This window comes from Sarcophilus harrisii, chromosome 2 (assembly GCF_902635505.1).
Source record: "Sarcophilus harrisii chromosome 2, mSarHar1.11, whole genome shotgun sequence".
NCBI lineage: Eukaryota > Metazoa > Chordata > Mammalia > Dasyuromorphia > Dasyuridae > Sarcophilus > Sarcophilus harrisii.
In genome coordinates, this window is record NC_045427.1 from 36,328,694 (window position 1) to 36,350,187 (window position 21,494).

The window sequence follows — 21,494 nt, forward strand, 5'->3', positions numbered from 1 at the left end:
AGACAATACCCCATTCACCTAACTTAGTTCCAGCACTGGCCTCAGCCCGGGATGTCAGCCTCCACACAGGGGACTGACCTGCTGATCACTGTCCTCTATTAAGGAAACAATTACGGGGGTTTCTGAGAAGTGCTGGGGAGTGGTGCCTGAAGATGCCAGGCTCATTTGGGCTCCACTTTGAAGGTTTCACAGCTGCTCCTGGACCTCTGAGGTAAGAGTCAGCCTGGGAATGGAATAATGTGTTGCTGGAGGTCTCGGCTGTTCCTTCCTGATTCCATTAGCTCTCGGCTTTTCAGCTCATCCCCTTCCTTGACCACGCTCCATCCTAGTCACAGCTGGGAGCACTCGATGCTGGTGAATGAGCCTTTTACTGTGATGCAGCCCCTCAGATCTGCTTTCTCCCTCGCTCAACTGAGCCTGTCTTTTCCTGGAAAGCTCAATCATTCCAGCTGTTAAGGACTCCATCAAGACTCCTCATACGCCCTTATACAAGGATCCCAAAGCCCTTTGTTAATAACCCCCCCTAGACCTCCATGTAGATAATTCAGGGCTGGTTTGCATTTTTAAAAATAAAATAAAGTATTATTTTATCTGAAATTCAGACTTTGTCACTGTTTATGCTTCTCAAGTGAAAGAAAATCCCACCCTCCTTAATTCTAGTTATCCCCTGGGATACTTGGAACTAAAGCTGTGGACAAGAAGTCAGGGCAGGGACTCCTGGCTGCCTAACTATAGTTCTGCTCAGTTCTTCCATATCGCAGGTGACACTGGCAAACTTCCTTCCCCAAAGCTAGGTCTCGGCCATGTATAGGGGGTTTAGGAACAGAACTCTGAGCTGTCTTCACATAGGATCTAGATTGGGGAGGATAGAAGAGATTAAAAATCAGGGAGGAGGGTGTCAAGGGAATGGAGGAAATAGAAAATTAACTTCTGATCTTTAGGCAGCTCCTAATTCTGTGGAAGAGATTATATGTATAAAAGATTGTTGGTGGAAAATAATTATCTGATGGATATCTTCTAAAGGCTGATATGAGGGATTGATGGAGCAATAAGTAAGCTGGTACCTTTGGTGGTAGAGTGCAGAGAGCACTGGCTTTGGAGTTAGAGGATTTGAATTCAAATTATTTTTAATATTTATCATAATATTGGTCAGGGAGATAGCTACATAGCAAATTTCTAGAGAAGCAGGCCTTGAGTCAGGAAAAATCATCTTCATGGATTCAAATTCAGCCTCAGATCTTTACTAGCTACATGACCCTGAGCAAGTCACTTAACACCTTGCCTCAGTTTCCTTATCTGTTAAATGAAAGAAATGGAAAAAAATCTCAGTATCTCCTCCAAGAGAACCCCAAATCAGAAGAGTTGGATATAATTGAAATGATTCAACAACAAATATATGAAAGTCACTTAAACAACAAGCATCTATTAAATACCTACTATTTTCTGTGTTCAGAACAAAAATGAAAGAGTTTCTTTTAGTTGAAGAGCATGCATTCTTTTTAAAAATAGGTTTTATTGATTTTTTTTGCTTCTATCTATCTAATCCATCACCTAGATATCACCATGTATTCCTCTTCTTGTCCTTCCCAGAGAGCTATCCCTTTTAACAAAGAATATTTTTAAAAATAGAGGAGGAGAGGGGGGGGGGGGAATGAACAAGACAAAAAAAAAAATCTGACAGCATATTCAGTGTTCTGAAGAACAGAATAGAATAGAATTCTCTCCTCACCCACTCCCATCCCCACCCCAATTTTGCAGAGAAGGGAAGGGAGGTATCATTTCTTTTTTGCAGCCAAGCCTATTCTTAGAAAGTTTACAATATTCTTATTAGATAATTTTGTGGTAGTTATTCTTTCCATTTACATTTTTCTAGTGATATATATTTTTCCCAACTCTGTTTTTCTTCCTTTTACATCAATTCACATAAAGCCTTTCTATGTTTTTATTTATCACATTCATCATTTCTTACAGAACAGTAATCATTATATTCATGTACCACAATTTGTTTAGCCATTGCCCAATGTGTGGGCATCTACTTTGTTTCCAATTCTTTGCTGCCACAAACAAACGCTGCTATAAATAAATTGGTATGTTTATAAATTGGAGACTTTTTTAATGATCTCCTTGGGGTACACCCTACCAGTGGGATATCTGGTTAAAGGTCATTTTGGTCACTTTACTTGCATAATTCTAAATTATTTTCCAAAATAGTTATGCTAATTCACAGTTCCAACAATTAAAAAATGCATCAGTGTGGCTATCTTTTCACAGACTCTCTAGCATTGACTATTCCTATGTCTGGTCATCTGTGCCAATTTAGTGGGTGTGACGGGAAATCTCAGTTATTGTTCTGATTTGTATTTCTCTTATTACTAGTGATTTAGAGTAAAGCTTCTTAATCTGTCATTGTGGCTCAATGTGATGCCACATAACTGAATGTAGGAGTTGTGAAATTATGATTTCTTATCAATAAATGTTTGATTTATATACCTATTTTATATACCTATATACATGAGGTTGTGTAAAAATTTCTTGGGTGAAAAGAGTCACAAATGGAAAAAGTTTAAGAAGCCCTGATTTAGAGGATACTTTCATAGGGTTGTAAATAGTTAGCAATCTTATTCTAAGAAATGTTTGCTCATATTCTTTGACCACTTGTCCATTGAGGAATAAATTTTGGTCATATATATATATATATGTATCTGTTAGTTGTCTTTATATCTTGAACAATAAAGCCTCATTGGAGACATTTGATACTAAGAAATTTTCACAATTGACTGCTTTTCCTTCTTATTCTCGATACATTGATTTTGTTTGTTCTTCCACATCACATAATCAAAATTATTTAGCCTTTTATAATTGCTTTTATTCCTTTTTGGGTTGAAAATTCATCAAGGAAGTTATATTCTACAAGGAGAGATACCATGTCCATATAAAACTATAAAACATATAATTTCTCTGGATCTCAATTTCCTCATTTATAAAATGAAGGGGTTGGACTACATGATCTCTAAAATCCTTTTCTGCTCTAAATCCAATGCTATGACACCATCCTGGGTTTATAGGAAAGGTTACCACCTATAATTCTTGAAAGTGTATTTGCAGGCAGGTCAGAAGCCAGAGCTGAAATCTGAAAATAATTGACTTCCTCTTTCTATATCCTGCCTGAAGCCCAGCCAGAAATGTTCTCCAGAATGAGGATGGGTGTAGAGGAAGCCCAAGGAGGACTTATTAGCAGAAAGGTGCTCCATCAGAGGACAATTGGGGAGCCAGGGAGTTATGGAAGCTTGGAGTCCTTCCCAATCTCCAGGGAGTGGCTGATCCCCAGCTTCCAGGGATCTGCTTGATAGTGACGTGCATCCAGCCCCAGCTACAATTTATTCTCATAGAAAATTCTATAAACAGGAGTGAAAAGGAGGTCTCAGGATATGACTTGAATGTTTGTGCCCTAATTCATACATCTATCTGTCATCTGTCAGTCGCCATCTTTCATAACAGTATTATGAAGCCCCACAGGAAGAATGGACAAACAGGAAGTGTAAGGGACTCTGTAGAGACACAGAATAATCACAGGATCTTGCATAGTTGGGTGGCCATTGGGAGAGATCTGTCTAGATCTCCTCCGGGAAGAGAATGAGGTTGAGACCAGTAATGGGGGGCTCATTGAGCCAACCTACACCACCAGACCTGGGGGTCATACTTCTTCTGTTTCTCCTCCTGCTTCAGCTGGGTGAGTAGGTCAAAAGCTCTCTCCTTTTTTGTAAGAGATCCCTACCCTTCTGGGACTATATTTTACAACCCTGGGCAGACCAGAGGGCTTAGCCAATTAGAAGAAATAATTAGATTCTCTCCTTCTTCAAAGAAACTGAGAGGCTAAGTGTGGGATTCAGAAGGGGAAGGGAAGCAGAGATCTGAGGCAGGTGGTGACCTGTCTAATAAAGGAGAAATCTGTGAGGGGGAATGATAGCTCTGCCAAAATGGATTTGTCTGTTTAGAATATGCCTAGTCCCTGGAGTTGTGATATCTCCTTCAAGGTCTAGCTCAAGTCCCCCTTCTTCCATAAAGCTCTCTCTGATCCAATGTGATATAACTTTTGATAACTATATCAAAAGTGATATAACACTTTTTTCAAGTGTTGGCAAGAGGAGCCAACACTTGAATTATTATTACTAAATGTGACATATGTAAGAGGAAGTATAGCAGACTCTTTACCCTCCATCTTTACCTTTGACTGTTTATAGATTGGGCCCCTCCTTTCTCTCAAGAAACCCACATTCTAAAAAGGGAAGGGAGGAAGAAAGGAGAGAGAAGATTGCCTCCACTTTCTCTAGACTAGCAAAAGCACTTGCTAGACTCAACAATGAGACAGAAGTGGGAGATCCCTTGTGTATCCCCCAAGAGCTCACCCTCTACCTACCCTCTACCTAGGGTGATAGAATAAATTCACCCTTACTCATACAGACATAGAGAGAGAGAATGACCCAGGAATACACATTTAATATGCCAGCCAGCCAGTGCCAACCATATGAGGACAAATAGGAGTCATATACGCTTCATCAGAGTTAGTGAGTGGATTTCCCTTTGGGCCTTTATCACTTATATTCTAAAAGGGAAAGTTTGAGATCCTTTGGGTTTAATATCAAGAGCTCCAAAGGCAGAAAAAGAAGTACTGAATCCCAGTTGGCTCCTCATAACCTTGAGTGACCTTGAATCAATTACTTTTCTTGCTTTCATTTTGCTCTCTTGTAAAACAGTCAATGAACCAGAAGATTTTGAAGGTCTTTTTCAGCTCTTAAGAAAAAGTATGATCCCTCAAAATGCTCTTTTATTTCCATAACCTTCAAATAAAAATGCCAATACTTAATGATTACAAATACACATGTAAAAATTCTACTGCATAATAATTATATATGTGTGTGTATAAAAAATACTAATGCCTAATATTAATATATAACATATATATGTGGTATTTCATCATTTTTCTAAAAGGTACTGTCACATCCTTTATCATAACTGAATCTCACCACACCAGTGTAAAGGAGGCTGGGAATAGGGTATTATTCCAACTGTTCCTTATCTACTTTTAACCAAATCTCTGATTTCTTTGGTATAGGGAGCTCCTGGTAAGAAACATCTTCCACCAATGCATATGAGTACTTACTCCTAGAAGATACATAGAGCATAGAAAGGTTCAATAATTTAGCTTATGTCAAAAGCAGAATTTGAATCCAGTCCTTCCAGCTTCTAAGACCAGCTTTCTATAAACTACACTATAATATAATGTATTGAACATGACTGTATATACTGAAGGATTGATTGACTGTGTAATGGAAAAGGATGATCTTCTTCAGTCAATGTATTCAGAGAAGATTCTGTGGAAGAGGGAAGCTGTTGATGGGATCTCCAACTCTCCATCACTCCCTCCATTCCTACTTCATACTCCTAGTAAGGCATAGGATAGATTCATTTATATCTCCGGGATTAGACCTTTGATTTGTTTTTCAGTTAGAAAACGTTTTTTTCTCTCCTACTTTCCCGCCATTGGAAAAAAAAAAGAATGAAGGAAGGAACAAAAGAAAGAAGGGAGGAAGAAAAGGAAAGGAAAGGAGAGGAGAGGAGAGGAGAGGAGAGGAGAGGAGAGGAGAGGAGAAAGGAAAGGAGAAAGGAAAGGAGAAAGGAAAGGAGAAAGGAAAGGAGAAAGGAAAGGAAAGGAGAAAGGAAAGGAGAAAGGAAAGGGGAAAGGAAAGGAATCCCTCGTAATAAATAGACATAGATAGTCAAGCAGTAAGAAATCCCATATTGCTCATTTCAAAAAATGTGTATTCTATTCTATGCCTTGAGGCCATCAACCATCTGCAGGAGGTAACAGGCTTCACCATCAGCATTCTGGAGTCATGGTTGTTCATCACATTGACCAGAATTCTCAACTTTCTCAAAGTTGTCGTCCTTTATGATGTTGTTATCATTGTATAAATTGTTCTTCTGATTTTACCCATCCCTTTGGGTTTCAGTTCATACAGGTTTTCCCTGAACCTTCTGAAATCAAAGGGTGGTTTTCTCTTTAATGATTTCTTATAGTACCAAAGTATTCCATCATTTTCTTATACCCTAATCTGATTAACCATTTCCTATTTGACAAGCACTCTTCTTAGTTCCAAGCTCTTTACCAAAGGAAAGAGCTACTATACATAGTTTTTGTATGTATGTGTCCTTTTCCTCTTTCTTTGGGGGTCATGTCTTCTAGATCCTATGAAGGCTATGGAGGATCAAACTCAAACTCAAGAGACAGCAAACAATTTCTGTTCTGAAGAAACCTTACGTCCATCTCCGTATGCAGCCTCTCAGTGCTTTCTTTCATGTAACAGAAGTACTCCAAAGTGTAAGCCTGAGGTGATAGAAAGGTGAGAAAAATCTGGAGAAAACAGTGAAGTAAACCATTATTCTGGATCTAATTCTGTCCTATAAGGAGAAATTGGTTTTTCCTAATGTTTCTAAGATACACAAAAGAGAAATTGTTAGTGTGTGCATCCTCCTCAAATTAATTTGTATTTACTATCAGTTTGCATGTTATATCCTCCAGTATAATATAAGCTTCATTTCTTTGTATCCCCATCATCTTACACAATGACTTGCTTCTAATATACTCTTGATAACTATTAAATTGAATTGAAGGCAGGAGCAAAGCATTTAAGAGAGGATCCTGTAGTATTCCTGTGGTCAAGATGAAAAAAAAGTATACTAGATGATCATTTGTTTAAGTTCACTCAGAACTGATTAAATGAATAGATCTACAGAATATTCATTCATGGACCAATTTCACTTGTAAAGTAGTTTTAAATTCCCTAAGGATCTGTCCTCATCTTTGTGCTGTCAAATATTTTTATCAGTGACTTGGGTAAATGTTATAATTACAAAACCTGCAGAAGACATAAAACAAGGGGAAATGATTAGCACACAGTCAGAAACAGAATGAATTGGAGTCATTTATTCCCAAGTTTCTGTATCCATTCAGAAGCATAAGAGGGGACCAGAGAAAATTTAGAGTTAGAACTGAGTTAATCTATAGAACCTCCCAATTCCTAGCCCAGTGTCCATTCCCCCTGCAGATTCTGGATAAAGAAGGAGGAAGAACTGGCTAATGAAACATCATCAGTGCGTTTTTTGGATGAGTCCACAGTGAAGGCCACCGTCCATGAGGTCCTTGTCAACAGTTCCCAAGATCTCTTTTTCTCCACCTCACCATTTCAGGTAAGTGGTCCTTTAACTTCTAGTCTCCTATTCTCCTCACACACATCCTTTGGGAATACCAAGATTCTTTTGAATTGTCCAACCTTTCCAGCTAAGCTTTCCCCTTGCATTGATCCTCTCTTGTAGTTCCTCCACCAGATTATCCTTTTCCAAATATTATATATTCCATGAAGGCCCAGATTTGGTTATGGGTTGACTAGTACCTCTTTCTTCCCCTATGAGGACTTCTAGTATATAGAATACAAACACAGAATCTAATCATTTACAGAGAGGAAACTCAGAAATCATCTGGTTCAGGGTTTTTTAACCTGAGATGCCCAGAGAAATTTCAGGGGATCCATGAAATTGGAAGGAGAAAAAAATGATACTTCCCATGAACATTTAACTGAAATTTATCATTTCTTTCAATTGCTTAAAAAATGATCCTGAGCAGATCTCCATAGGCTTCATCAATCAATGTTTCTAGGTCAGAGCCCCTGATTGAATCAAATTCCTCTCAATTTATAGAAACTGACTAGAGAAGTTGATTTGCCCAAGGTGATCTAGTGAGTGTCTGAGCATGGATTTGAATCCTCTGACTCCAAATCTCATATCTTTTCCAGTAGATGACATTGCCCCTGGACCAGAGAGGTGTAATTTGCTCAATGTAATGAGCTAGAAGCAGATCAGGATTAGGATTTCCATACTTCGTCTCATGCTCTTGAGGTTAGAGGAGCTCCTGAGAGTTCCTCTCTTTCACTCTGTCAGGATTATTCTGTCCCCAACAAAATGCTCCAGTCTCTCCATCTGATTGATGGAACCAGCCGAGTCCCCAAGTCCCGTGGTGAAGGGGACAATGTTTGGATATTGTAGGTGCCAGCAGTACTGAATGAGAATGAGACAGAAGTACCCAACAAAGTCCACCTCCCCAGAAGCCTATTTGAAAGACTGAGACCAAAAATGAACTCCGTTCGAGTTATCCTAATGGTCATCAACATTGGAGAAGGGGAACTATTCAAGGTGAGGGTTTATCTGACATTCTATTTTATATATGGGGAGAGCAGGAACTGAGAGATCCAGCTTCCTTCATTCTTTCTTTCTTCCTTCTTCTACCCCCACCCCCATTGTTATTGTTGATTCACTTCAGATATATCCAACTCTTTGTGATCCCATTTGGAGTTATAGGGCTAATCTGGGATTCAAATAGTAGTCATAAAGTCAACAAATATTTATCAGTCACTTACTATATGCCAGGTATTGTACTTAGCTCTGGTAATACAAAGAAAGACACCCTCTCCCCCAAAAAAATCCCTGCTTTCAAGGAGTTATAAAACGACTATATACAAACAAAACATTTACAGGATAAAGTAAAGGCAGTCTCTAGAATTAGTTCAGATTGGGAAAGCCTTCCTGCAGAATATGGGATTTTAGAGAGAACTTTGAAGGGAGTCAGAATCCAGGAAGTAGAGATATGAAGTGAGAGAATTCCAGGTATGGGGCGGGAGGGGGGGCGGGGAAAGTCAGTGAAAATGCCTGCAGTGAGGGGATGGAATGAGGTGGGATCACTGAATGACAGTGTCTAGACTATATGGAGAAGAGTACAGTGTAAGAAGATTGGAAAAGCAAGAAAGGGTTAGGGTTTTAAAAGGCAAACAGAAGATGTTATACTTCAGCCTGGAGTTAATAAGGAATCACTGGAATTTGTTGCGTGGGGAATGACAGGGTCAGATTTATGATCAATTTGGCAAGTGAATGGAGAATAAACTGAAGTCAAGAGAAAGGAAACAGTCTGAAGTTATTTTTTTTAATTTTTTGAATTATATACTAAATAACCATCAATAAAAACAATTAAATAAGTGTATGAATATACAGAATAAGGAATAAAATATCACATAAAACTCTTTGCAGCTAGCAAAGCAGAATCCAAGGAAAACACAAATCAACAAAATATGCTTTGCTCTATGACTCTTTTTTTCTGTCTGAAGTTTCACCGTCCATGACACTGATTTTTAGAGCCATAAATAAGGTGGACAAGTGGGATTCAAATAGTAGTCATAAAGAGCCAAGCCCTTGGTAAAAAAGAATTCATCAAAATGGGAAGCCACCAGAAAGCTTCTCTATACTCTAGGTGCATCATGCCAGGTGAGCCCCACTACCACCAACAGCCTCTTTTCTGGGGTCTCAAAAGTCTATATGCCAAGCAACAGTTTATATTTAAGGATATTTTGAGATTTCCTTTTTTTCTGAGGCAATTGGGGTTAAGTGACTTGCCCAGGATCACATAGCTAGGAACTGTTATGAGTCTGAGACTAGATTTGAACTCAAGGTCTTCTTGACTTCAGGGCTGATGCTCTATCAACTGTGCCATCTAGCTGCCTCTGAGAACTTTTTTTTTCATATTGTTTGTTCTGGGTATGTTTCACAAAGATTTTCTCCACCCCACCCCCATGATCATATATAAAAATTTCTAATTATTGATTAATATCATTACAATTAATTATAATTATAATTAAATATTCTAATGATTTCTAATTGATATATTAACTACATATGTACCCATATATATATGTATGTATCATTCATATATTTATATGTGGGTGTTTGTATTTTACATATATGTAGGTATATGTATTTATATCATATATATGTGAACAACAGAGCCATAATTGAACACCATAATTGAACATCTTCATATCTCTTCAGATATATACACACATGCACGCATGCACACATTGCACATTAATATTCCAAAATTAACTTCACCATTGTCTAGTAGTTGAAGATGGAATGTTTTTCATTTTTAGTAACTACAGCTGGAATAGCTAGGAATTTTTTTCCCTATGTTTAGATCCTCTTGAGGATCCCTTTAGGGTAAATTTCTAGCAATTAAATTTGAGGAACAATACTTTGTGATTTAATATTGCCTGGTGGTGGGAGGAAAAACAGGAATCAATCTACCTATGATCCCCACTGTTAGTCCCTCTGGTCAATTCACTGAATCTCTCAACACACCCTAGACAACTCTTTTAAACCATAAGTCACCTAGCCAGTGCTACCTCAAAAGTCAGTACGTATTTATGAAGTACCTACTATGTGCCAGGCACTGTGCTAAGTACTGTGGATAGCAAAAAGTCTGTCCTTGAGTAGCTCACAGTCTAAGGAGAGGAACCGCAACCCAACAGCTACTTACACACAAGCTGTCAACAGGATAAATTGGAAATAATCAACTGAGAGAATTATGCAGGGCTGGAGAAGGCTTTGTGTATAAGGCGGGAGTTTAACAGGTGGAGATAAGGAGGAAGAGCATTCCAGGAGACAGAGACCATGAAGGTCCCTGAATGCCCAAGAGAGAATTTGGATTTAATCCTGAAGGAGAGAGAGAGCCTCTCATTGAGCAGGAAGATGATGTTGTCAGACCCGTGCTTTGAAAAGATCCCTCTGACAGCTGAGTGGGGGATATACTGGAATGGGGACAGATTTATAGCAGGCAGATCCACCAGCAGACTATTTCAATAATTCAGTATGATGTAACGGGGGCTTGCACCAGGATGACAGCAGTGTTGGAAGAGAGAAGGGAGCATATGCAAGAGACGTTGCAGAAGTAAAATTAACAGAATTTGGCAACGGATTGGATATTGGGAAGTAAGACAGTGTGAGAAGCTGGAGATGACATCCCGCTTTAATTCTTCGAGGTTTTGAGCCTGGAAAATTGCAGGGATGATAGTACCTTCAATAGTAAAAAGGAAATTTGGATAAGAGATTTTTGAGGAGAAAGATGATGAGTTCAGCTCCAGACATGTTGAATTTGAGATGTCTATAAGACATCCAGTTCAAAGTATCTGGTGAATTCTCTATGCCAATGAAATCACAAGGCACTGGTCCCTTCCATTGTACTTGGCCAAACTGGTCTGTGATTCAATTAGGGGAGAGTAAATTTTAAAAATATATAATATATACACATATACATGTAAATACATATACATTATATACACACATAGTAATATATACATTTTATATATGCACACATATATACATTATATACACATATACATTATATATACATATATGCACTATAAACACACACATAAATATGTATACATAATCTTATGTACATATATACATCATGTATATATAAATATTTGACCATATGCATGCACATATGAATACATATATTCACAAACATACATGTTTATGCACATATACATATAAATCAGTTCCTTATTGATCTGTTTGTCAATCTTTTAGTTACTTTCAATGATTTTTTTTCTTGTAATAAAAATGTTGTGAGGGTTTTTTTTGTTTGTTTCTTTTTTGCTATAGAAAAATCTTTTACCTTTGCATAAGCAAACCCATCAATTTAATCTCCAATCATTCCTTCTGAGGCTAATATAGCATTACTGTTTCTTCTACTTTTTTATTATTTGTTTATACTTAGATTGATTACCTAGTTAGAGTCTATATTAAGTTTTGAATGTAGCCCCATTTTTTGCTCCTCAATCTTCCCAACAATTTTTAAAAATAACAATTAAGCATTCCACACAATCCTAATTACCTACATTGGTTTCTATTTGTTTTTTTTCTCTTTTCTGTTCCATTAATCTGCCTCTTGATTTTTTCCCCAGTACCAGATAATTTTCATAATAATTACTTTACAAGCACATTTTAAAATCCGGTCATTCTCATTACCTTTGCCCATTTTCTTTCTTATGGTTCTTCATAGTCTTGCTTGTTTTCCCTATAAATGTTATCTATGAAAAATCCTATTGCTAGTTCGATTGGCTTTGCATTCGATTTGTAGATTAATTTGGGAAATTTTGGCATCTTCACTAACCATGAACCACTAACCATGAACATGGAATACTGCTTCCTATTTTGCATTCTCCTCTGATTTCCAACAACCACCATTTTGAAGCTATCATCATATGTCTTACATTTTGATGAGTTATGATAAACCACTTAATGTGTTTCATTATTATCACAAAGGTTATTTCTTTATTGATTTGCTGTGATTCTTGGTCGTAGTGTAAAGGTAGATTGATACTTCTTGTGTTCATTTTATCGTCTCATTACCTCACTAAAGTCATTTATTACTACTGTTGATTTGTTTTTGTCATTAATGGTCATGGGTTTTCTAGGCGTTCAATCTCTTTTTTTTTTTTTATTGTACTATTGATTTCATCTTTGTAAAGTCCTCCTGGGAAGGCACTTTCTTCTCTACCAATACAAGTCAGCACCTTCTAATTGATAGGCTTAGAGAATTGCCTATACAAAGACATTAAGTGACTCATGCAGGGTCCCCCAACTAGTATATGTTAGATGAGATCAAGACGTGGTTCTTCCTGATTCTGAGACCTGCTCTCTGTCTGCCACACTTTTCTCCTCTACAAAGATGTCACCTGCAAATAGGGATATAGCAGCTTCTTAACTAGAACCTGTTATTCTTTGAATTCCTTTTTTCAAATCTTGCTGTTGTTTCTAAGATTTCTACAAGTAATAAGGATGGTCATTACTGTTTTACATATTTGTAAAAGTCTCATTCCTAATTTTTTTTAAGTTTTAAACATAAATTCTATAAATCCCCTATGTTTCACAGTTAAACTCCTAGAAGAATTTATTTTTAATGTTTTTAGAGTGACCATTGCTTCCTTAAGTCTCAACTGAAATCTTAGCCTTCTACAGGAAATCTTTCCTAATCTCCTTAAATTTCTGCTGTCTTCCCTCTCTTAATTATTTCCTCTTTATCCTGTAGATAGCTTGCTTGCACATAGTTGTTTGCTTCTTGTCTTCCCTATTAGATTGTGAACCACTTTTGAGCAGGGACTATTTTTTGCCTCTTTCTGTTCACAATTCTTATCCTCCCTGAAGTATCTAACATATTTTTGTATTGTTGTTGTTTTTAAATTTAACCATCTGATTTCCTATCTTCTTGTGGATATTCTCTCATCTTTCCTCCCTGGGTTCTCATAACACGTCTATTTCTTTTCCTATTTTTCGGAAGCATCGTTCCTAGCATCTTTGGCAGGATTCCATATCCACATCCCACCCATAGATCTACCTTGGATCTTTTCCTCTTCTCTTCCTCCAAAATCTATCTTCTCATTAGCTTCCATGGATTCAACTATCATCTCTAGAGACAGATAGCTAAGCAAGTGGGCTTCCCAGAGGTAGGTCAGGAAGACTCAATTTTTGCTTCAAATATTGGGTGACCCTAAGTAAGCCAATCTCTCTCAGCCTCTGTTTCTTCATCTGCAATATGTGGGTAATAGTGCCTATCTCCCAGGATGGTTATGAGGATAAAATTAGATGTTGGTGAAGTACTTTGTAAAATCCAAAGTATTATATAAATGTTAATTATTATTATCCTATGCAGGTGACTTCCAATCCAGACATCATTTCTCTGTGTAGCTATATTCTCACATTGCTAAAAGACTGCTATTCCAAAGCCATCTCAAACTCAACATGACCCAAAAAGATCTCATCTTCTTTCTCCCTAAATCTACCATTCTCCCAGAATTCCCTTTTTCTGCAAGGTCCCCACCATTCTCCCAATGAGTCAAGTCTACCACCTAGGAGCCATACCTGACTTTTCAATTTCATTCAATTTCCCTGTCCCATCAGTTACCAAGTTTTATCAATTCTACCTCCTCGCCATCTTTTTTTGCCTCTGTCTTCTTCCCTCATGACTATCTTAGGTCAGGTTCTCATTATCTCTCATTGAGACTATAACATCCTAATGGGTTTCCCTGTATCAGTCTCTTAATCTACCCTTAATATAGCTGCCAAATTAATATGCCATAGGTATGGCCATATCATTCCTCTGCTCAAGAACTCCAATGCCTTTACAATAAAATAAAAACTCTGGTTTTTAAAGGGCTTTATGGCCCCATTTTGAATGGGGACTTTTAAAAATGGCTTTGAAAGTAGTCATTCAATTATACAAGCTGTCTCACATGCCTATGATTCTCTCCTTCCTCAATTCTGCTTCTTAGTTCTATTCCCTAGTTGTTACTTATCAAGGCTCTGCTCAAGCCTTATCAAAGGCTTCTTCTTGAGACCTTTTCTGACTCACTCTGTCAGAAGTCCCCATCGCTTTGTATTTATTGTATACATATTCTCTTTACTTATTTCTAATTAAGCCTTTTTAGACTCATGTTCCACTTTTTATAAACCCATTAGGGTTTTTTTTTAATTTGTTTGTTTGTTTTGCAAAGGTAATGTAGTGTTCCTTATCCAGCTCATGTTATGGATGAGGAAGCTGAAGGGGGGTAAAAGTTAAATGACTTGTGCAGGATCCCACAGCTAATAAGTATCTGGAGCTAAATTTGAACTCAGATCTTCCTGACTCTAGCTCTATTCACCACTTAGCTATCCTATTTCTTATCTGTAGACATATTTAACTTATTTCTGATAGAAAGTAAACTCCTTTAAGTATCATAGCAATTTTATTTTTTTTCTTATTGATCTGATTTCTGTTGTTTTCTATCCTTTATTCCCAGTTGAAGATCCTATTTGGTCACAGTAGATAGCATTGTTGTTGTATTGTTTTACATTTAATATTTATGTCAATGTTCATTTATAATATTGGTCTATTAATATTAATGATATAGTTTTCATGCTCAGTCTTGTCTTTATAGGTTTTGATATTAAAACCATATTTGCCTCCTAAAAGAGATTGGATAGCCTACCTTCTTCTCTTAAGCTTTCAATTAGTTTACATCATATCAGAGTTATTTGTTTCTCAAATTTGAAAATTTGATCAAATATGCTTCTAGGAGTGTGATGAAGTCATCTAGCTGGCTTTGGAGAACTGAGTGTTAGATTTTCAGTACTAGCATTTATACCTTAGAAATCAGCTAATGCTATTGAAGAAGGGATCCTGAAACTCTAAAAAATCCTTGAAGGAGAAAATTTCCTTCAACCTTGCCTCAATGAGAGACCCCCCCCAGGGAATCAGATAAAGTGGTTTATCTAAGTGGAGCTGGTTGAGTCTTGAGGTAGACAATTCCAACCCTATTCCTATGAAAATCTTCCATTTAATTCAACTCAAACTGTACTCGGACCCATTAAGAGCAACCCCCAGCTGAGCTGTCCCAGCCCCCACTAGGACACTCAATATAAAAGAGCCGAACTAAAACCCTCTTTTTGCAGAGGTTCCAAACATGCCAGCCCCATGCTTGGGATGCCAAGGAAGCCTCTGTCCACTGGAATATTCTTTTCCAGTGCCATATTCTCTTTACCCTCACCTATTTCCCTAGGAGACTTTATGCCTTTCCGTCAGGATTTCTAACCTTACTCCCAATCCCTATAATTAAACTTTTTTTTTTAATCAATCTAGGTTTTCAGGACTGTAAATTCCTTTACAGAGAGCCTCTGTGCCTCCAGAAGGGAGTCCCCAAAACTCCCTACCCTTGCGCCAAATCCCAAGGGGTGCAGGGGAGCCAAACCTCTCCTGAACCCTGAACCTGCCACTAGACCTTATTATTGAACTCCCTGATGACCAGAAACCCTAATATCATTTTGATTCCCTAACCCTAGGGAACCTAGATTTATCACTATGAACCAGGACTTGATTTATTGCATTGCTGATTGACTAGATTTAAGAAAGTGATATAAACTAAACTTTTGTTTTCCTCTGACAGAGTCAATGTTACACATTTACCAGCACATGGCTGCTTTTGCACCCAGTTGAACCAGGTATCTCTGCAGGGAAGTTTTTTAATAGCTGGTCTGATTTCTCCTTCTGAGAGTGTCCCATTCTTTTAATTTTGGAATTTTGCATTTTTTTAGGCAGTCACCAATTTCTTTGGGATCCTCCAATTGATTAACATAGATAATCTTTTATATTTTTTCATTTCTTTTTACCCTCATGATCTCTCCTTTCTCACTTCTGATCTTGATGATTTGGGCTTGCACTTTTAAAAATCATCTTTGTCTTTTCAAAAAAAAAAAAGACCCAGTTCTTGGATTTGTTATTTTAATTCTTTTTTTTTTATTTTAAGTTGTTCTATACCCAGATCATTGTAATCTCTTTCCCCCTCCCCTTTTTTTTCTTCTTGTATACTGCTTTGTATCTGGAAAAAGAATTTTATTTTTTTTAAATAACTTTTAATTGCTATCTATTTTTTTTATATCACCGTAAATTCTCTAAGTACTTCTTTCTTTCTCAGATAGTTATCCCATATAACAAAAAATCTTTTAAGAGGAAAAAGGGGGGGGCAGCTAGGTGGTCCAGTGGTTAGAGCACCAGACCTGAAGTCAGGAGGACCCGAATTCAAATCTAAGCTTAGACACTTAACACCTCCTAGCTGTGTGACTCTGGGCAAGTCACTTTATCCCAATTGCCTCAGGAGCAAAAAAGGAAGAAGGGGGAAAATCAGCAAAGCCAACAATACATGAAAAAAGTCAGAAAATGTATGCAATGCAACTTCCAATAAAATCTCCTTTTGATTTGATGAGTGTTTTTTCAATTGTGTACAACTCTTTGTGGACCCATTTGGGAGTTTCTTGGCAAATATAGTTGAGTGGTTTGCCATTTCCTTCTCCAGATCATTTTACAGATGAGTAAACTGAGGCAAACAGGGTAACATGACTTGCTCAGGATCACTCAGCTAATAAGTGTCTAAAGCTGGATTTGAATTCAGAAAGATGAGTCTCCCAGACTCCAGGCATACTATTTCCTAGCCCACTCACTGCTCAATTAGCACCTGTTTGGCTATTTAGAGTTTAGAGAATTGCTTCAAGCACAGAAAAGGGAAGTGGCTTGCCCAGGGTTATATAGATAGTATTTGTTAGAGGCAGAACTTGAACCCAGATCTTCCTGGCTCGGAAGCTGGATCTCTATATCCTATGTCAGGTTGCCTCACATATGTTTTCCTTACCGATGTTAAATATTGCTCAATGTCTTTAAATGTATCTTTTTATCTATTTGAAGACTTAGTATGCTTTGTTTCCCATATTTTAGCTATGTCTTGGTTCCACTATATATGAATATATGCATATATAAATTTTAAGCCTTTCAAATATATTTATCTCCCAGTTTTCTATAAGAGATGTGAGTAGTTAAAAACATTTCCTATTTGGTTTTCTCAATCATATATGAGGAACAAAATATTTATGTAAACAACCTTAGAGATTTGGGGGAAAAGTGATTTTCAAATTATATGTATAATATTGAAGGACTTTATGAAATATACAAGCCATGTAAAATATTCCATAGATTTCAAGGAATTAAATTTATTTTAAATTTATAAACTAAAACAAACATTTTTATAACAGTACAATAAAAATGATTGTACATGAAACTTCAAACCTACCATGCACAGTTTGTTGTTCCTTTCAAATATACAACATGTATTATGTAAATTATGTAAATTTCATTTTTTTCTTCTCCTGCACCCTAGGGATGGCTATCGTTAGAAACAATGTGTGTATATATACACATATATATATGTGTGTATATATACACACATATACAGAATTCTATAAATGCTTCTATTTATCAGTTTTTTTCTCAATTTGTTGCTATTATTATTTATCTAATCCTGCCTTGAGTACCCAGAGATCCAGCTCAGAACTCTACTCCTCATGTCAATGACCCAAGGGACTTGTTTGAGAAGTAGAAGAGGGAAAGGGTTATTAGTTTCCCTCCTGAAACCTAAAATGTTTTTTCTTCTCCCTTAGGGCTCAGCCACTGGGCAGAAGTTTAGCAGTTCTGTGATGGACAATCACATGATAGGCATTCGGGTTGGAACCGAGCCCATCAAGGATCTGGATGAACCTGTGGAGATCACCTTTTCCCACAAGCAGCAGCACCAGGTAAAGCCTCAGCCCTAACGAATATGGGAATGGGGCAAGCACAAATGTATGTCACACATGCAAACCATGCATATATTCTCATGGGTGCTAATAATTTACAAATATATCCATTTAACACAAACATATATATATCCTTATATACATAGATACATACCATTTCACAGTTCGTGTGGCAAATATACACATGGATACTAGCACATGCATTGTGAATATGTAACAAATACATGTTCACACGCATAAATGCAAACACATATTAACCCATACAAATGCACCCATGTGCATAAAGCAAATCAGTATGGATACATACATGTACATATATGTGATAGAGATTTGACTTTGGAATTTACAGTTTAGAAAGACAAACTTTCCATTCCAATCTTGAAAAGATTTGGACAATTGTGATCTTTGAGCAGGAAGGGGGACTTGTGTTGTACCTGGGAGTTTTTAAGGAGACAGAGTCTGTAAGAAAGGAGAATGAGGAAGGGAATAAGCATTTATAAATATTTACTATGCACCCGGCATTATGATAAGCACTTTACAGATATTTCATTGAATTGGGGCAGTCGTTTTTATGAGCCCTGTTTTCTACCTGAGGAAACTGAGACAGAAAGAAGTTAAATGGCTTGGCCAGGATCACCCAGTAAGTCAGTGTCTGAGGCTAATTTTGAACTCAGTTCTTCCTGATTTCATCTAGCTGAGAAGAACTATTATACATATTCTCTAGCAACTAGTGAGAAGGACAGCATACCCGATTCTTCATGGGACTGGAAGGAATCTGTGGCACAGGATTAACAGGTCAAAGGAAAAACAGAAAAAAGACCAAAACTACAGAAAAGAAGAGAAAAACTGAGGACAGTGTTTGTGTCCTGAAAATGTCTTGGAAACAGAAAATTCATGTTGAAACTGGTGGCTGGGATCACTTCTTTAGAGAACTTAGGGAACTTCCAAAAGATAGACTACTTACTCTGTGCTCAGGATCAAGCCTTCTAATATATACTGCTTGAATAACTTCGTGACCCCAGAAAGTGGCTTAAATGCTTTGTGCCTCAGTTTCTTCATCTACAAAATGTGACTAATAATAGAACCTACCTCAATGGGTTGTTGCAAGGATTAAAAGAGATAATTGTCAGTCATCAATAAACATTTACTAATTACCTGTGATGTGTCAAACACGGTGCTAAGCATGGGAATACAAATTAAAAAAAAAAGACAATTCTTATCTTCAAGAATATTGCAATCTCATGAAGAAACACTAAAAAAAAGCTGAAAATGGTAGAGTAGGTGGGGAAGAGAGCTAGATGGTGCCTTGCTGAGCACTTTATAAATGCAATTATTATTATTATAGATGATGTTATTATTTTGTCTAAGCATTTCCTATATGTACTGATTTTTTTTTCAAATATAAAGAAGCCAAGGGTTAGCTAGAAATATGCAAAATTTAAATTAGAGAAGAGAGCCAATGTCTGAATGTTAGGAATTTTCCTAAAGAGGGGTTCTGAACTCTTATGATTGTATTAATCATTTTTTCTTTGACATAAATCCCCCAAAAAAGACTACCTGAATCTGGGGGCCCTTATATTGCTCCTGGACTAAAAGTTAGCTGTTACAAGAGTGGAGTTGATTAAATCTCTAGCCTCCAGAAGGCAGCAAGGAATAGAAAGAACCAAAAACTTAGCACAGATCAATTGTACCTGTGGGTCATTCACACATCCATACATGTGCACTTGTATCATCACACACATAAACACAAAATCATACATGTATATATGTACTTACACATGTGATAATAATAAACACAAACACACCGATATGAACATTCACATATTTGCAAATACATACTCATCTGAACAAGCCCACAGATGTAAGTGCACAAAATAGGAAAATAGAGTATGTTTGTATCCAGAACTCACACAGTCCCACACACACAAGCAAGGCAGGGGATACAGAGCTGCACATCCCTGAGGAAATGTTCATATGTACACAACCCAAGAAACATACAGATATATTCAGAAATAAACCCCTTTTTCTGTGATTTCAGAACCTACAATGCGTGTTCTGGGATATCAGTCAAGGTAGGTGCTTCTCTGCCACATCACCCCGTCTCCTCCCAGTATCCAGGAGCACGTTCCCAGGGCCTAGGCAGGGTGGGGAGGAGAGAGATGGCTGGAGCCTGGCTTCCCCTTCTGGAGCTTAAAAGTTACTTTTGCAGGTATAGCTGGAGACTGGAAATCCACAGGTTGTTCCACAGAGCTAAGGACCAACCAGACTGTCTGCCGCTGTGACCACCTGACCTTCTTTGCCCTGTTACTGGTGACATACCCGGGCCCCTGGGGAGGAGAGTGGGATACTACAGTCTCCTAATGGCTCAGGCTCCTTAGTGATCCTGGCCAATGCACTCAGGGGGAACTGAGCCTCTCTGGCTGGGGGAGAACAGGGAGGTTGCCTGCTATTCTTGTCTGATGAAATGTTTGGTTGTTTTTTTTTTTTGGCGGGGGGACCTCACAGAACCCAGTCCTTGATGCTACCACAGTGAAGACTCTGATTCAAATCTCTCTTGTTGGCTGTGGCACATCCCTATGCTTCCTGTTATTCACCATAATCTTCTATTTTGTCCTGAGGTAGGTCAGCTTCCTATCCCCACTTGCACACACTCAAGTATGGTTTGCCTTCTCTGCATGTGTGTGTCTCTCTCTGTCTGTCTGTCCATCTCTCTCTCTTCTTCCTCCCCAGAAAAATCAACTTGTATTCAAGATTTTAATATGCACATGCTTTCTCTTCTGATAGAATATAAGCTCCTTGCAGGCAAGGACTGTTTCATTTTTTGTCTTTCTCTCCCCAAAACTTAGTCTAGTGCCTAGCACAAGGTAGGTTTAATAATTACAAAACTTAGTCTAGTGCCTAGCACAAGGTAGGTTTAATAATTATTGATTAATTGATGTGGAAGGAAAGACTTCAATTAAACATACTCATGTGACCAACTATGATAGACTTGATTCTTCTCAGTGGTTCAGTGATCCAAGACAATCCCAATAAATTTTGCATGGAAAATGCCCTGCACATGCAGAGAGAGAACTATGGAGAATGAATGTAGATTACCACATACTATTTTCACCTTTTTTTCTTCTGGTTTTTTTCCTGGTTTTTCTCTTTTGTTCTAATTTTCTTTCTCCCAACATATGGAAATATGTAAAAAAATGAATATATATGTATAACAAAAAATTTGTTTTTTACAAGTAACTGGGGAAAATAAAAATAATAAAAAGACTTACTCGTGATCATTCATAGGCTCCAGAGCCAGAAGTAAGCCTAGAGATCACCCAGTTCAACCTTTTCATTGTATAGGCAAGAAAACTGAGATTCGAAGAGGTATGGTTGGTCATTTGCCTAAGGTCATACAAAGACACAGGAGAAGTGGAAAGAGGATAACAGAAATAGTGAGAAAAAAAAGCATT

The 21,494-nt window shown here is 37.5% G+C and overlaps 1 protein-coding gene across 3 annotated transcripts in view; it reads left to right on the plus strand.

Moving 5' to 3' along the window:
• The first annotated feature begins 3,466 nt into the window (after positions 1-3,466).
• Positions 3,467-21,494, plus strand: part of ADGRG3 (adhesion G protein-coupled receptor G3) — a 37,450-nt gene continuing 19,422 nt past the window's right edge. Inside the window, exons 1-8 of one of the 3 annotated variants that reach the window (XM_023495422.2) lie at positions 3,467-3,730; positions 6,245-6,401; positions 7,107-7,248; positions 8,101-8,247; positions 17,908-18,042; positions 20,081-20,114; positions 20,252-20,352; positions 20,548-20,660. In XM_023495422.2, coding sequence (XP_023351190.1) covers positions 3,634-3,730; positions 6,245-6,401; positions 7,107-7,248; positions 8,101-8,247; positions 17,908-18,042; positions 20,081-20,114; positions 20,252-20,352; positions 20,548-20,660 — 926 coding nt within the window. In that variant the 5' untranslated portion in view covers positions 3,467-3,633. The remainder of the gene's footprint in view (positions 3,731-6,244; positions 6,402-7,106; positions 7,249-8,100; positions 8,248-17,907; positions 18,043-20,080; positions 20,115-20,251; positions 20,353-20,547; positions 20,661-21,494) is intronic. The other 2 variants (XM_012540710.3, XM_012540712.3) reach the window with 2 other exon arrangements.